This window comes from Monodon monoceros, unplaced genomic scaffold, assembly GCF_005190385.1.
Source record: "Monodon monoceros isolate NGI ecotype Baffin Bay Population unplaced genomic scaffold, NGI_Narwhal_1 Super_Scaffold_5, whole genome shotgun sequence".
NCBI classification, from domain to species: Eukaryota; Metazoa; Chordata; class Mammalia; order Artiodactyla; family Monodontidae; genus Monodon; species Monodon monoceros.
In genome coordinates, this window is record NW_021703782.1 from 81655889 (window position 1) to 81673073 (window position 17185).

The 17185-nt window shown below is 38.4% G+C and overlaps 1 protein-coding gene across 1 annotated transcript in view; it reads right to left on the reverse strand.

Annotated features, from left to right (window-relative positions):
• ERP44 (endoplasmic reticulum protein 44) overlaps positions 1-17185 on the reverse strand; it is a 91405-nt gene that overhangs the window by 14003 nt on the left and 60217 nt on the right. Inside the window, exons 6-10 of the mRNA XM_029201846.1 lie at positions 16996-17111; positions 13992-14049; positions 11499-11615; positions 7700-7811; positions 6517-6658 (exon numbers count right to left, since the gene is read on the reverse strand). Of these exons, the coding sequence (XP_029057679.1) occupies positions 6517-6658; positions 7700-7811; positions 11499-11615; positions 13992-14049; positions 16996-17111 (545 nt within the window). The remainder of the gene's footprint in view (positions 1-6516; positions 6659-7699; positions 7812-11498; positions 11616-13991; positions 14050-16995; positions 17112-17185) is intronic.

The window sequence follows — 17185 nt, forward strand, 5'->3', positions numbered from 1 at the left end:
ATATATTATTGCCTATAATAATCATAGCTAGCCTTCTAATAGCAGTGACCATGTATCACTGTTCTAAGAGCCATAGATATATACATTCATTTAATGCTCACAACAACCCTATTAAGTAGATGCTATTATTATTCCTATTTTACCGATGAGGAAACAGAGGCATAGAGGTGGTAAGAAATTGCCCAGGATGATATAACTAATAGGTAACAGACTGGGATTTAAATCTAAGCAGTCTGGATCTAGAGTCTTGTGCACCTAACCACTATGCTATATCGCCTCTATAGTGACTCCACTTCAGTAAAGTTTATAAATCTCTCAGAGCTTAACTTCTTTATTGTAAAAGTGGAAATAATACCTATCTTCTAAGCTTGTTACAGATTAACTGAAAACACATACAAAAGTATAAAGTAAGGCTGGTACAGTGCCTGGCTCTGTCAGTGTTTGATGTCTATTTTGCTGGCAGGACCAAATAAGGTAAAATATACTAGAATGATTTGTAAAATAAAAAGTACTTATAAATACTACGTATCAATATCAGTTGTATGATAAGTACGGTATATGAAAATAAAAATGGTGTTTAGGGACCTGGACCACTGTGTATATTGCCCAGTGGTTGAGAGGAGAGACACATTCAGAGAATCAAAAGTATACAGATAAATAGGAGAGGTGGGGAATAGGGAGGGCAGATGGGTAGTTGATAAATATTAGGATATATTCCAGATATATACATTCAAAGTAGTCAAACTCTTAATCTTGTAATAAGCAGATGAAACTAAAAGCAAAGCACTGGATGAACATCTACTAATGCCATTACAAAGCAGTTAGTATAGCAAGAGATAATAAAAGCTAAATAAGGTTTGCCTTTTAAAAAGATTTCTCATGAACTCGTTTGCAGGGCAGAAGTTGAGACACAGATGTAGAGAACAAACGTATGGACACCAAGGGGGGAAAGCGGCGGGGGTGGTGGTGGTGGTGTGATGAATTGGGCGATTGGGATTGACATGTGTACACTGATGTGTATAAAACTGATGACTAATAAGGACCTGCTGTATAAAAAATAAAATTTAAAAAAAGAACATAATAAAAAAAAAGATTTCTCGGCACCATTTTTTTTTCAATCAAGAAAAGCCTGATTTGGGTAAAAAAAAAAGAACCCCCTAGACAATGAAGAACAAAACCAGATTCTCAGGGTTAAAGGGGAACTTAATGGTGACCTGATTTTAAACATTTCTCTTACCTGTCCCTCCAAGTTCTTTACCATTTCATTCAGTTCCTGGTTGGTTCCCTCTAAGTTCAATGAGACAGGCTAGAGTTCATCGTGGCAGACAAGCAAATTGCTGAATTAGGGAGATAGCCCACCCCTGTAGTTTCAGTCTCGTCTCAGCTCACCACAACCACCCTCACCTGAGTACTTCAAGGAATTACGATCATAATTCTCAGTGATTTAGTGATTTGGAAGAAATGACCTAGAGCCCAGAGTTGGGGAACTCATTAGCATTAGAGTAGCCTGTTAATTTTCCTAGGAGTGACCTGAAGTCTGTCCTGCTGCTTTTTCCCATCACTGGGGCTCCAGTGGCAGCTTACATAAGAACCCTTAAGCAAAGGAACAGATGGTAGGGTATTTGCAGGCCACAGTTTTTTAGAAGATAAGATTCTCTAGAAAGCCCTTCCACAGTCTTATACCAGACCCCATCATTTATTCTCTTCTCTCGGGACTGGAGAACATTTCCTAGACCTACCCTCATGTGTTCTTGGGCTTCAAAACTTCCCCCCATTCCCATCTCCATATAAAAGTTTTTCCTTTACATTTGGCAAGAAACCAATCTGGTCAATCTATAGAAAAAAACTAAGGATTTAGAGATCTGTGATTTAGTTTCCGGTACTAGCAATACTGTCTCTTCAAACATCTTTCACATTCACACTTACACTGCTTTTATATATACTGAAAATGTAACTGCTTTGGTATCAAGTGTTATGAGCTTGGGATTTGGGGGTTCAGTATACTCTGACATGATTCCTAGCCCTGCCACTAATTAGTTGTGTGGCCTTGCTGGTTACCTTACCTCCCTAACCCTCATTTTCTCTGCAAGAAGAGATGAATACAACACTGGTTAGCACCTCGCCCTGCCCCCACCATGCTACAGTGCCTGCCTCTAGCTTGGGAGGAAACTGCAGCATAAATCTGCTTTGTCTCTCCTTACCACAACCATACGTCCCCCACTTAACCCCAGAAATGCCATGCTACTAAGCAGAAGTAATAATTACACTAATTTATGGAAACTGTTGATCTAAGCCTTAATTACCATGCAGCACAATGACAATTACACAAGCCATTAAATGTGTCTGATTCACTTTGCTGCATGTTTTGATTTTTAACACTTATCTGTTCACATAGGCTCAGTCTGTAGCTCACACAGCATGTGCCTCTTTACAATTAAAAAAATATTAGAGGAAATAGTGCCTAGGAGGGGAAATCAGGCACCTAAGGGAGAAATTAAAGAAGTAATTTGTTTCAGAGCTTCAAATACAGTCACTTCTCTTATCTCCGTCCCTGCTCACAGGACTAACCACTTGCAGGATGGGAGAGGATCATTTCTCATTTCCATATTTCTTTGGGGAATCTTATTGACTCAGTGTCTTTTGGCACCAGGGCACAAGCAGAATGCTGCCAGCTGATAAATTAGCTTTTCTTGGTCAAGTGCCCATCTCTTGGTCCAGTGAACTATGGTTGGAGGATAGGGGGACTGGGTCATGTGATAAAGAATATCTTAGTTTGGATAGTCTAAGAAACAGACACCAAGATGGGATTGAAGTGCTAGAGTGTTTTAAACCCGACTTCAGAACTGGAGGAAAAAACTTAAGACAGCCAAGATGGAATTCGTCACAGGTTTCCCTTCACGTGTAACAACATTCCTAGGAATAAAAGCCAAAGTTGGGCATAGTTTGGTTGCCGATTGGTAAACCTAACCTGAGTCAACATCCTATTGACTTCCGCTAATTTGAGACTTCATAATTAGGGCTGTAAAGTTCCAGTGAAAGGAAGAAGTAAATAATCAACCCAAGATTTATCCACTACCAAAGGCAGGGAAATGGCCTGATAAGACTTCATGCAAATGACCCATGAATAGGGCAGCATTTTAATGCCAAGCACAGTCACTGCCTGGAAGCTCCTGCAGCGAACTCAACTACTAGAACAGCTGCCCCCTCTCCTAAAAAGTTTGTTCTTTTATCTTGAGCTTGCAGCCTCTGGAGGCAAGCCAATGAAGTAAGAGGAAAAGAACATGCAATCAGCTAAGACATTTCTGTCTAGCACAACAGTCAACGCTCACACAGTTGCTAAGCGGACTGTATGAGTTCCAATTTTTATCCAAATAAATGCCGGATTTTAGGGAGATCTGGATCTTTATGGTGGATTTCTGGGAACAACTACTCTTCCTTTTTAAATCCAGCACAGTCCTGCCCTCTCAAACTATCCCCCAGCTCCTCACTCAGCAAATGATCTTGCTTCCTTAGCCATAGTTAAAGACAAGAATCAGACAGGATCCTCAGCAGTTTTCTGCTGCTGTCACTAACACCATAATCCCCAAAAAACCCAAAGAAATGCTGCACCCTTCCTTCTCTTTCTCACTAGGGAGGGTAGGTTATTTCCTTTCCTTTGCCCCTCATTCCCTCTGTGCTCCTTACGACTGCTTTATCAGTGAGCCCCTTTTTTCCCTATCTCTTCAATAAATCCATTTGATTCTGTCCCACAAGCATTTAATCATATTTAGTTTCTTGTTACCCTAAGGGGGGTGGGGGGAAGAAAAGCTAAAACTTTACTTCACCCTGTGTCTCTCTGGAGCTATCTCCCTGTTTTTCTTTCCCTTTAGAGGCTAGCTTCTTGCAAGAATCTTCATGTCAAATCTTCATTTCCTTACCAAACACTCTTCAATTCATTGCAATACAGCCTTTTGAGGGTCAAATCTAACAGATGCTCCATCCTTATCTTCTGGTTGAGCATTCCTTCCTGCAAGAAGTGCTCCTCCCGCAATTACCATATTACTCTTTTCTGTTTTTTCTTTCACTTCTTTGATTCCTCCCCCTCTTCGGTCTTCTGCACATGTTCCTTCTTCTATCCTCTCCTTAAATGTTGGTATTCATCAGGGTTCCATTTTCAACCCTGTTCTAGGTCATCTCATCTGTTTCAGTAACTTCAACTACATCCCCACGTGTTCAAGACCCAGCCCTTATCTCACCGTTGAATCCCAGAGCCCATAAACTCCATTCTGGACACTCTTCTCCTTTGTAGCCCACAAGCACCTCAAATTCAATATGCCAAGAAAGGGAACTCGTCATCTTTACCACAAGGCTGCTCCTCCATTAAGTTCCCAGCTCAGTTAGTGGCATCACAACCCAGTTAGTTGTCCAAATCAGAGTCCTGGCCATCAGGGCTAGCCTCGCCCCTCCCCCACAAGTCCTCCTATTCCACCTAAAAAAAAGTCTCAAGAATCCTGCTTCTCTCTAGCTTTACTTAGTGCTACTGCCAGAATTTTGGAAATTCATTCATTTAAGTATCTATCATCAACTCTTGCCTGGATTACTGAACAGCCTCCTAGATCCTATTTTGACTCCCTCTAATCTATTCTCCAGTTTGCATTCAGAGTGATCTTTAAAAAAACAATCCCCTGATTAAAATCCTTCATTGGCTCTTCACAGTTTTCAGGATCAAACTTCCTTAACACAGCATGTAGGGGCTTTCATGAACAAGCTCCTATTTACTTCTCTTGACCGCATCCCTCAGCGACACCCCTGCTGTTCACTCATATTCAGCCAAGAGACTCTGTACTTGTTTCTACCAACATCACCTTTCTCCAAGCCCTGTCTCCTTCTCACTTCCATGAAAAACTTCTAGAGAACTTTAGGTCCTACCTTAGGCATTAACATCTCCAGAAATCTTGAATCAGGTGCCCCTTCTGCTGAACTCTGTCAGAGCACTTATCACATTATAAAACAACTGCCTGTTACCCAGCTTGTCTTCTTTTTCTACCTGGTTGTGAGTTCTTTGAGGGCAGGGATCCAGTCTTAGTAAACTTTAAACCGTTGGGGTTTTTTTGTTTTTTGGGTTTTTTTTGCAGTACGCGGGCCTCTCACTGTCGCGGCCCCTCCCGCCGCAGAGCACAGGCTCTGGACGTGCAGGCTCAGCGGCCATGGCTCACGGGCCCAGCCGCTTCGCGGCATGCGGGATCCTCCCGGACCGGGGCACGAACCCGTGTCCCCTGCATCGGCAGGCGGACTCCCAACCACTGCACCACCAGGGAAGCCCTAAACCATTAGTTTTTATATGACTTGGTTTATGTTATACAACTGTCGTATAGAAGACCCGGATAAATTTTCAATGAGTTAATATGCTAAGTGGTATTCTTTTGAGTACAGGTAAAATAAAAACAGTATCTGTAAGTACTTTAAGGTTCATAACACAGCCATCATCTTGTTAATTTCTGTAACAATCCCATTAGGGAGGCTGGACCACCAACCATATTTTAAGTGTAAAGAAACAAGAACAGAGAAGTTAAGTGATTTGACCGAGGTAGGACTCAAATGTAGGCCTCCTCTATATGAGGACTGAGAATCTTCTATCAAACAACCACATCTCTATTAAAATATTTAGAAATGAGTGAGGTAATTCATCCTGCAATAGGACTTCAAATCACCCTCTAACTGTGAAATTTAATCTTTGGACATTAAAAAAGAGGTTATTTAAATGAATTTTGAAAAGAAAAGGTCTAGTTTGAATTAATACCTGTATTGCTTAAATTTTTCATATATGAAGAAACATTTCCATTTTTAATCACTGTATTTAACATCTCAGAAAGCTGATAAAAATTTAATATCTGTGGTAGTTACAATGTTTATATGTTTATTAATACTGTGGAAAGGTGAGAATAGAGTCAGGAAGCATATCCGTTCTTGGAAAGGTCCCTAGCTGTATGCCCTTACAAATGCCTTGTCACAGCCATCTTCTGGGTCTTAAACACCACTAATGTTCTCGGTAGACACAGTCACAAATAAGCAGCAATATTACCCATTTCCTTTAACCTACCTAGGATTAACCCACTTTCCTCGATGTGCTGACAAAGACCAAACTCAATTCAAAACGAATTTCTCATAGGTCAAAAATTTTCTTTCAGAGATGAATTCCCAAGCATTTAGGATCATCTAATGCTGGCATTTCTATAGGGATATATCATAATTCTCATAGTCAGTTAACATTTTCTTTTCTTTTTTTTTTTTTTAACCACACTGCTCAGCTTGCAGGATCTTAGTTCCCCGACCAGTGAAAGCGCCAAGTCCTAACTGCTGGACCATCAGGGAATTCCCCACAGTCAATTATACTATAACCTGGAGTGAAAAAAAAACTCTTCCTTTTGAATAACAAAGTATTTCAACATAGGGTTATTTAAAATATTCAGACAATTATTTTAAGTTCATTTTTGAGACATATATCAGTAATTTTAAAAAACCAAAATGAATACTTACAATACATCCCTGAAGTCTCCAAACACATACATATGCCTAAAGCTGTCAATAGCTATTACAGGGCAATCTGCTGGAGTCTTCTGTATATGCAGAAGAGGATGTCTAAATTTGTCACAGTCAGCATGTAAAAAGTTTATGGTACCTTTAAAAGAAATAGAATTTGGAGAGGTAGATTAGAATATTCTTTTGAGGATCAAAAGAGGAAGAGGACATGCAATCAGCTAAGACATTTCTGTCTAGCATAACAGCGCCCACACAGCGTATTCTCATAAGTTTGCAAGTTCATAAAAAGTGACATACTAAAAAAACCCAACATGCTTTAGAGTAATGTAGACCACAAAAACTAAAGCCTAAATATTACAACACTTTAAAAAGGTAGGATCTTAATTTTTAGGGCAGAGAGTATAATTTCCTTAAAAATTATAGGAACTCAACCCAAATTCAAATGCTATAGTGAATTTTTAAATTTTCTTTAAGTGGGTAATCATTTGCTCTGCAGATTACCCAGGTCTGGGGAACAAGTTCCAGAAACTGACATATGATCTGTTCTCATAGGATCATCTTCATTTCATCAAGGATGCCCTTCCAGTCCCTACTGGTTGATTTTTAATCCAATTCAACCCCAAAAATATTTACAGTGACTAATATGGGCATGGCTCTATACAAAGCCTTCAGTTTATTTTGTTTGACTTTCTTCTCTAACTACAGAGGGAAAGCTGGTGATACCTCAAATTCCTTTTTGATGCTTTGGAGAAGTCTGCAGAGAACTACTCAACTTTCTTTCACTTGGAAATATAGTAAATGTTAATCTGACTGTGTAAGTTCTCTCTGCAGTATTTCTGGGACTATTAGAAAAGGACCAGAGAAGTATCAAGGTGCTGGAAGGAAGTGCCTAAAACTAACACTGTCCACCCATGACCCCACTTTTCATGCTGTTTGATTTTAGAGAGCTAAAAGAGTCAGGGTTTTTTTTTTTTTTTTTTAAAGCTATTGCTTCATATTATCTCTACTGACACCTCCCATCCCCATGTTTTCAACGTAAATTCAGGAGTTGAGTAGAGTTAAAATTATTTGTTAAGTTTTTAACCCAAATATGTTTATGTGAGTATTAACGTAATGGAAAAGGGAGAAGGTACAAAAATAGAGGAAGGAAGGATATAAACAAACACCTTAATCTGTCTACCTTTTTCACTTATTAATTGTCGGGCTACTTCATTCTGGAATATTTCTAAACTCTCTGTATCTTCTTTCATGTGGAAGAGTATGAGAAAAGGCAGTCCTTCTTCTGTCAATTCCTGTATAGAGAAGTATTCAGTGAGAATTATCAGGCCTCTCCATTCAGCTCTAGCTATTTTCTAGGTAGGAACAATTTTAAACCCAGCCCACATAACATGCAACAGCTGCAACATCCCAGGAAAGAGATCCAATGGTGTAAATAAATGCCTTAATGGAAGAAGGAACGCATGCCCTCCACCTTAAGTATCCAAGCACTCAGAGGACTCACATGTCCTGCTGTACTGTAGATGCTGACCTGCCTTAAAGTAACCACTGGGCTGACCTGTTAGCTAGTACTGGATGAAGCCATGACATTTAAAACATGAGTTGACCAAAGGAGGAACTATGCTGATTCTTTTTCAAGATGTTGATTTTACGAGGGGATAAACAGTCTTCACGGATAACACTGAAAAACTGAGTGTACCAGCAATAAATAAATCTAACTGATTTGCAAACTTATGCTTATTCTAAGGTTTATTGCAAAACCCACTCCACTTACATGAGACCTACCAAAAGCTGAAAAGTGTGATTCAGAACAAAAGACAAAAACCCCATAACATAGCCAGTTTTCAACCAATACACAATTTATCAACATTAACAAATACTTGCCACTATATATGTGTATGCTTATATACCTTGTATGTATACATACACAAAAACATCTTGAAATTTTTGTTACTTAAAAAACTTTTATTATTGTTATTGGAAAATACAAGAGAAATGTGATAAGTAGACAGCATATTTTGATCATTTATTCTCTCTGACAAATGCTAAGTTCTGACTCATAAAAAAAGTCCAGAAAGGGCCCCATAATAAAATCATTTCCATTAACAATTCTTTTGCTTATTTCTCTATAACTCAGGAACTGCCTCAGGAGAAAGCACACATGTCCTTACCCTAAAAAAACTGAAACTGGAACCTATTTTATAGGATAAGAGTTTTCTTCTGGTTCCTGTCTCCATGTTTAAGACTGTTCCACTCACACATAGCATAAATGATTAAGCTTTTCATCAAGTTCACCTTTTTTTGTTAATTGAGATATATAGTCGGCCTTCCATATCCACAGGATCCACGACTTGGTTGAATCCATAGATGTGGAACCCAAAAATACTGGAGGGCCAACTGTAAGGGACTTGAGCATCCGAGGATTTTGATATCCGTGGTGGTCTGGGAATCAATTCCCGGCAGAAAGCAAGAGATGACTGTAATTCAAATACCATAAAATGCAGCATTTTGAAGTGTACAATTTGGTGGGTTTTATTATATTCACAAGGTTGCAAGCGTCAACACTATCTAATTCCAGAACATTTCATCACTCCTAAAAGAAATCCAGAGTCATTAGCAGTCACTTCCCATCTCTCTTACCCCCAGCTCCTGGCATCACAATGATGTTTTAGCAAACTGATTTAGAATTTCTTCTTCCTCACTTTTTATCTCTTGTGCTCACATTTTTTCTTTCCCAACACATTAATTGCAACTACTCTTCCGTGGTTCTGTCTTTGGACTTCTCTGCTCTAGCCTGGCAACTTCAACTAGGTCAACAATCTCAGTCACCAACTCAAATTGGTCCCTTATCTCCAAGTCCAGTTCCAGTACCTTCAATGCTCAACATAAATGCACTGTCCCCTCCTCTTAATTCCCTATTTCCATTAGTACTTCTCTTTCTCTTTTATCCCTTTTCAGGACTGAAATGCCTCTTTTAGAAAGCCATTCCTGATTCTATCCCATTTCTGCCAAAGGTAGAACTGAGCTCTCTCCTCTGAACTCTCAGAACATTTTCTCAGTGCCCCTCATGGGGCATGGGGCATGTCTTTATATTGTCTGTACATGTGAACTACTGGACTGAAAACCCCTTAAAGACAGAGAATCTTATTTCACTTCTCCTTTGCTCACAGATTTTTGTACACAATATGGAATCAACCTATGACTGAATAAATGAAGACACAAATGTTGCTGAATAAATACTAATTGGGAAAGAAGACTCAGCAGTTACCTTTTAGAAAATTTAAGAGCTAAGAAGTTAAAAGTAGAAACAAATATATTACTTTATTAGTAATAAACAAAATTACTAATTTTGTAAGTAAACAAAAAATTTTTTGTTTAAACAAAAAACACAAATATGGATGAAATAACAGCTGTTAAGAGGCAAGTAATAGATTAATAATTCGAAACTATGTGAATCAGTTTGCTAAACTAATTTATCAGTACATACATTAACATAGTAGCTGGTAGTTTATGCTGCTAGAGCTTCCAAGTGTACCCATGTCCACATCGATACCAACATATTCTTTACCCAGCAGGTATTAAAGGATTCAGGAGAGGGAGAGCAAGACAACCAGATTCAGAGGTTAACAAATCTTTCCCCATAGTTTAAAGGATTTATGGGTAGTTGGTTACAACATGTAATAAATCTAAAGATTATATAAAGGTGCCAACTACCGTAGCGCGGGAGGTAGGGCTGGGGGAGGACGGACAGACCCTGTTTAATTGTTTAAGATTTTCCAGATCCATAACTTTCAATTCTGTTTTGAAAGTATCCCTGTAAGAACTGTCAAAGCAGGTGAATAATCGTGACAGGTTACTAGATCTTTCCAAGCCTCTAAGGACTAAATGATACAATAAAAATGTAAGTTAATTCAGCTAAACATACCTGAAACCCTGAGAACTGAGAAAAGTAGAAGGGATGTTCATTTGATAGAAACTAAGACAATAAGCGTGCAAGCAAGCTTTACTGGAACACAACCATACTTATTTATGTACTATCTAGGGCTGCTTTTGTGCCACAACTGCCAAGTTGAGTAGTTGCAACAGAGACTATATGAACTGCAAAGCCTAAAATATTTACTGTCTGACTTTTTACAGAATTGCCAACCTCTGACTTGGTGGGGCTTATATGGGTGTGTTTACTCTGTGATAATTTCTTGAGTTGTGTATTCCATACCTGAGCTATGCACTTATAATTCTTTGAAGTAAGTATGCATAAAGAAAGGTTTTTTTTAAACTTTTTTTTAATGCTTTTTAAAAATTACATTCTTAGACTGAGGGTTTTGGAAATGAAGGAACAAAATGAAATGAAAGATATGTTTCAAATACAGTAAAGAACAGAGAGATGCACCTCACAGACACATTTCTCTGTACTTGCTCCTCCAACTTCTTAGGTTTTTGTGTTTTGTTTTTGTGGGAGTTGTTCAGAGTTTGGGATGGGCCTTTTTTCAGCTGCATGGGATCACTGAGGACAGTTACATGACAACTGATAATTGCCTTCATTATTTACGATGGAAAAAGAACACAGTTTCATTCTTTTAGGATAGACAGGAATCAGAAAAACCTTTTTATACCAAATGATTATTCACTGTATGTAATTAATTGTAACTAAAATCTGCAGAGCATTGCTTCTAAAGCAATCCCCTTAAACAAGGATCTTCAACCAAGGGTGGGATCAGAATCACCTGAGAGGCACTTTCAAACTCATTTTCAAGGCTGTCATGAACCACTGCTATTGCAGGAAATATATAACAGTGGGGTTCTGGGATAGCAGAGGTGGAGAACCATTGGCCTGTATTATGGAAATAGCTATATGTACTTATGTTCACTGTATGATTTTTATAACTGATAAGTTCTGTGGTAAAATAGTAAGATGGGTGGAGGAAGCTTACTCTTTCGGAAATCTTAATTAAAACTAACAACACACATTAGAAAGTCCGTACCTCTCCATTTTCAAATGTTATTTCTCGGACAAGAGGAACACATTTATCTTGAATCCAATTGTAAGTCCCATCAAAATTTGTCATAGATCCCAAGTACACCATATCTGGAGCAGAATGCTGTTATAAAAACAGAGAAAAAAAAGTAAACAAATCTAACCTGCGCTAGCAAAAATGCATTATTAAAGCCATCTATGAACCCAGAAAATCTATACAGGATACAAAAGAAACAAAAAACATGGAACTTCTGAGAAAGAGGGCTATAGATGGTAATAAGCTGATAACTCTGTGATTATCAGGGACCTGATTATCCAACCTGTGATGTGTAAGCCTTCTGCTTTCCCTTGGATTTGCGTCAATTAAATGTTTACCAGTATCTTCATCAATAGCAGGCAGACATTGTGAAAAGAAGAATTATCCTAATGATTTAATTTAGCTATCTCTCCCTTCAAAAATGTTAGAAGAAAATTTGGAGACTTCCAGTGAAAAAGCCTTGAAAAATACATGATACTATATAAATCTAAGGCATGGCTATCTCTAAAATTAATTAACTGCAGTATCTGTTTCCACATTCACTCAAAATTGTATCTATGAAGTGCCTAAAATGATGGTAAATAGCTAACATTACCTAAGCCAACTTACTGTGACCAAGCACTGTTTTACCACTGTAAACACCTTGTATGTGTTGACTCAATTAATCCTCAAAACATCCCCATAAAGCAGGTACCAGTATTATCATGGCTGTTTTTACTAATGAACAAACTAAAGCGCAGAGAAGCTAATAAACTTTCCCAGAGTTATACACCTAGGAAGGTAGCAGATTCTTTTTTTTATTTTATTGAAATATAATTGATTTACAATGTTGTGTTAATTTTTTCTATAGAGCAAAGCGACTCAGTTATACATATATATGTATAAGAATGTATATATATTCTTTTTCATATTCTTTTCCATTATGGATATTGAATATAGTTCCCTGTGCTATACAGTAGGACCTTGTTTATCCATCCTATATACAGTAATAGTTTGCCTCTGCTAATCCAAAACTCCCATTCCTTCCCTCCCCTACCCACTCTCCCCCTTGGCAACCACAAGTCTGTTCTCTATGTCTGTGAGTCTGTTTGTAGATATGTTGATTTGTACTGTATGTTAGATTCCACATATAAGTGATATGATATTTGTCCTTCTCTTTCTGACTTAACTTCCCTTAGTATGATAATCTCTAGGTCCATCCATGTTGCTACAAATGCCATTATTTTATTCTTTTTTATGGCTGAGTAATATTCCATTGTATATATGTACCACATCTTTATCCATTCATCTGTTGATGGACATTTAGGTTGTTTCCATATCTTGGCTATTGTAAATAGTGCTGCTATGAACACAGGGCTGTGTGTATCTTCTTGAATTATGGTTTTGTCTGGGTAGATGCCCAGGAGTGGGAGTGCTGGATCATACGGCAACTCTAGTTTTTGTTTTTTAAGGAACCTCCGTATTGTTTTCCATAGTGGCTGCACCAATTTACATTCCCACCAACAGTGTAGGAGGGTTCTCTTTTCTCCACACCCTCTCCAGCATTTGTTACTTGCAGACTTTTTAATGATGGCTATTCTGACCAGTGTGAGGTGGTAAGGAAGGTGGCAGATTTGACATTAAAACAGTCTCATTCCAGAGCCTGTGCTCTTAACAAGAAAGCTACACTGAGAGACACATAGATTCTGATAATCCAGAGATGGTCACACTATGTAAGCTATTATTAAAGAAATACAATTGCAGAGAATACAGGCAAATACCTATATGAATTCAAAATAGGAAATGAGCTTTCTAAGCAAAAAGTTCATTCATACGACTATAGAAAAGTTAACAACTTCAGTGTGTCAAAACACCACAAAAAAAAATTAAAGTGAAAACTATGAATTAAAAAAAAATCCATAGATTTCTATTTGTGTGTGTGTGTGAAAATTGCAATGACAGACAGTTACGTCAATTTGGGGTGACAATACTGTGATTTCTGTCTTTTTTGTGGCTACCATCACCTGGGCCTAAACAGCTACTTCTAAGTTTAGACACACCTAACTTCTTAGCCAAGGGTTAAAAACAACTTAGCACTCCTTAGTATCTGGCAAGTACCAGGTGAACTTATACCCCAGGAGATTTGCGAGCTTGGCTAGTCTCACTCAAGTTGGAGTGATGATCACAGACCACTGAAGCCTTTTTTTTGAGTCCTAGGCCAAAGGCAAAACAGAGAGGTGAAAAAGGCCTGGGGATCAGGGGATCTCTAGTCCCAGCTCTGCCACTAAATGCCCGAGTGACTTTAGGCTTGTGTCCTCATCTTTACTTTGAAAGGTTTAGATTAGCACAAAATGATGCCTTAAGGTTCCTTTGTATATTAAAACTTTATGATTCTGTGAACATTAACATGTACAAAACTACAGATTATACTATATATGTATTTAAATTATATTAAAAATTATACATTAAGAAATAGCAACTTACCCCTGGTGGTTTGTAGATTATGTTGTCTCCACTGTATCTTTCTGGTTTTGAAACAGCTCTAATGGAAAGAGAGAAGCAGTAATAATATTTTTTGAGAAAACTAATAGCAGCAATATACCTGCTGTATAGCAACATATGAAGCTGTTTTGCAACATATGAACTGTAACAACTTGAAATATATACTCGTCCATCTTCTTTTCTACTTATAAGATTATGCAATACCGGGCTTCCTTGGTGGCGCAATGATTAAGAATCCACTGGACAATGCAGGAGACACGGGTTCAAGCCCTGGTCCAGGAAGATCCCACATGCCACGGAGCAACTAAGCCTGCACACCACAACTACTGAGCCTGTGCTCTAGAGCCCACGAGCCACAACTACTGAGCCCACGCCCCACAACTACTGAAGCCCGCACGCCTAGAGCCTGTGCTCCACAAGAGAAGCCACCTCAATGAGAAGCCCGCGCACCACAACGAAGACCCAACACAGCCATAAATAAATAAATAAATAAATAAATAAATAAAGATTATGCAATACCAACAAAAGCATACATTTAAAGGAAAAATTTAATATGAGGCAGATTTTTTTAAAGGGAAATTTTAGTTAGCTGTTTTTGTGACTCAGTATTTTATCTGTGGATTGGCAGTTTTGGCACTAAATAGCTGTTTTTGACCCCATTAACTGAGGATCAAGGTCATTGATGTAGTCACATAAACCAGTCACACAAACATATTATCTGCTTGTTAAGTCAGACTCAACCATGAATTCTCTTTATTTTTAAAACCAAAACTTCTAAAAAAAAATAGATGAAATGAAATAACCTATACATCATTAGAATACAGTTCCATAAATAACTAATTTTTTGTTTATTTGTTTACTATTTCCCATGCCTGGTACAGGCACATAACGGGTGAATAAATATTTGGTGAGTGAATTCTACAACAAATTCTAAGTCAAAATGGGTAACTTTTTCCTCTCTCTAAATTATATTTGGATTAATTGAACCCTGATTTATCTCCAGGTTCTGACTACAGTAGTCAGGAGACAGGGGCAAGCAGTACTAAGCTAGATTGATGACACTGGAACAGAAAGGAAGAACATGCTCCATTCATTCATTCACTATTTGCTATGTGCTTCCTTTGTACCAGCTATGTTCTTGGCACTTGGTACACAGCAGTGAACAAAACTGACATCCTCCTCTCATGGAGCTTCCATTTTTGTGGGGAAAAACAAACAACTAGATATTTTTATCTTGGGTGGTTAAAAACAAACATAAAAAGGTGCTATGAAGAAAAATAAGTGGATAAAGAATGACAAGCTGGATGATGATAGTGCTATTTTATATACAGCTATCAGGAAAGATCTTTCTGATGAGATGATATCTGGACAAAGCACTCTGGATAGAGACAGTAAGGGCAAAGGCTCTGCTGCGGAAGTGGGCTTGCAGTGTTTGAGGAATAGCAAGGGGGGCCTGCATGGCTGGAAACAGTATTACAAAAAGCATGGGGGAGAAGTTCATTCGTTATTTACTCTCTACAACAATCTTCAAAAAACACTGATAATGTTTACAATAAAACACACATAAAAAACCTATAGAAGCATTTAAAACAAGGAAAAAGGTCACAAAATGAAGAGGACATACTATGCCAGAAATCTGGGCTCTACTCAAGATAGGTACCACAATAGAGTCTACCAGTTATAGGCCAAAGAAAAGAGAAAAATAATATTGTATAATATCAAAGGATGGGGGAAGATAACCTCCAATGAGAAGAAAGAGTCAAACACAGAACCATAAGAATGATTCCATTTTGAAAGAGAAAGAAAAAAAAAAAAAAAAACAAGATAAAGCCAGAGAAGTCAGAAAGGTAAGGATCAAACCAGGGAGTTCAACATAAAGTGTAGACACAGCAGAAAAAGGACAGGGCAGGGGCTTCCCTGGTGGCACAGTGGTTGAATCTGCCTGCCGGTGCAGGGGACGCGGGTTCGTGCCCCGGTCCGGGAGGATCCCACATGCCACGGAGCAACTGGGTCCGTGAGCCATGGCCGCTCAGCCTGCGCGTCTGGAGCCTGTGCTCTGCGGCAGGAGAGGCCACAACAGTGAGAGGCCCGCGTGCCGCAAAAAAAAAAAGAAAAAGGACAGGGTAGTTGAGGGTCACATCCTTCAGAGATATTGAAGAGGATTAAGATTGAAAAAAGGCCACTGGATTTGTTCATTAAGAAGTCACTTCGTGACTGTGTAGACAGAAGTTTCTTTAGGGTAATGGAGGTAAAAGTTAGCTTCCAGGAGGTTAAGGTATTTTAACTGGTTAAAATATGAGAAATTCAAGGTAGCCAAGCAAAACTAATCTCTGAAAAAAAATTGAGAATGAAAAGAAAGAGATAAGATTATAGCTCAAGAGGTAGAAGGGACAGATCAGGAAAGAGAATCATGTTTTTGGAAAAGGAAAGGAGTTCATGAAAAGGGTCAGGTTGAAAGCATGAGAAAGCAAGGACAACTGATGGATCAAAGCCCCAGAGGATTCTGAAGGGACAATTACAAGGAAACAAGTAAAGAGGTTAGCCGTGGAAAGGAGCATTGTTCCTCTGAGACAGGGAAGGCAGAAGAAAAGGTGGTGGAGAGCCAGAGATGAGTAAAGATGATGAAGTTCACGGTCATTAATGAGAAACACTGTGTTGTTTCAGTTTGGAAACCCCACAGGTTAATAAGCATTTTTTGTGACACAGGATAGTGTTAGTAAATGAGCTGAACAAAAGTATGAGAGTTAACCTGTCCAACCTTTTCCTCTTACCCACATTTTGAAATAGAATATAGTACAGAAAGAATAATTAACAGACTTAAACTCTTAGAAAGAGGTCAGAGATAGGTGTAAAAATTTGTTGGTGACTTTAAGAGGACTGAGATAATCTTTGGAGAGGTCATCTTCAGAAAACGACCACACACAACAAGAATTTAACACGACAGCTGAGCTGACCCGACCCACTAACACACTCTCAGGCTACTTACCCAAATGCAGCTAGAAAGGCACAATCATCATGCAAAATATTTGCTACTCTTTCAAAAACTCTATAGTTTTCTGAATCCTTCTGCTCAAAATATCCAATGATATTTCTTTTGCTGCGCTGTAAAATAAAGTATGTAATTACTTTATAAACATATATAGTTCTTTAAGAATAATGTTATTGCATTTACCCAG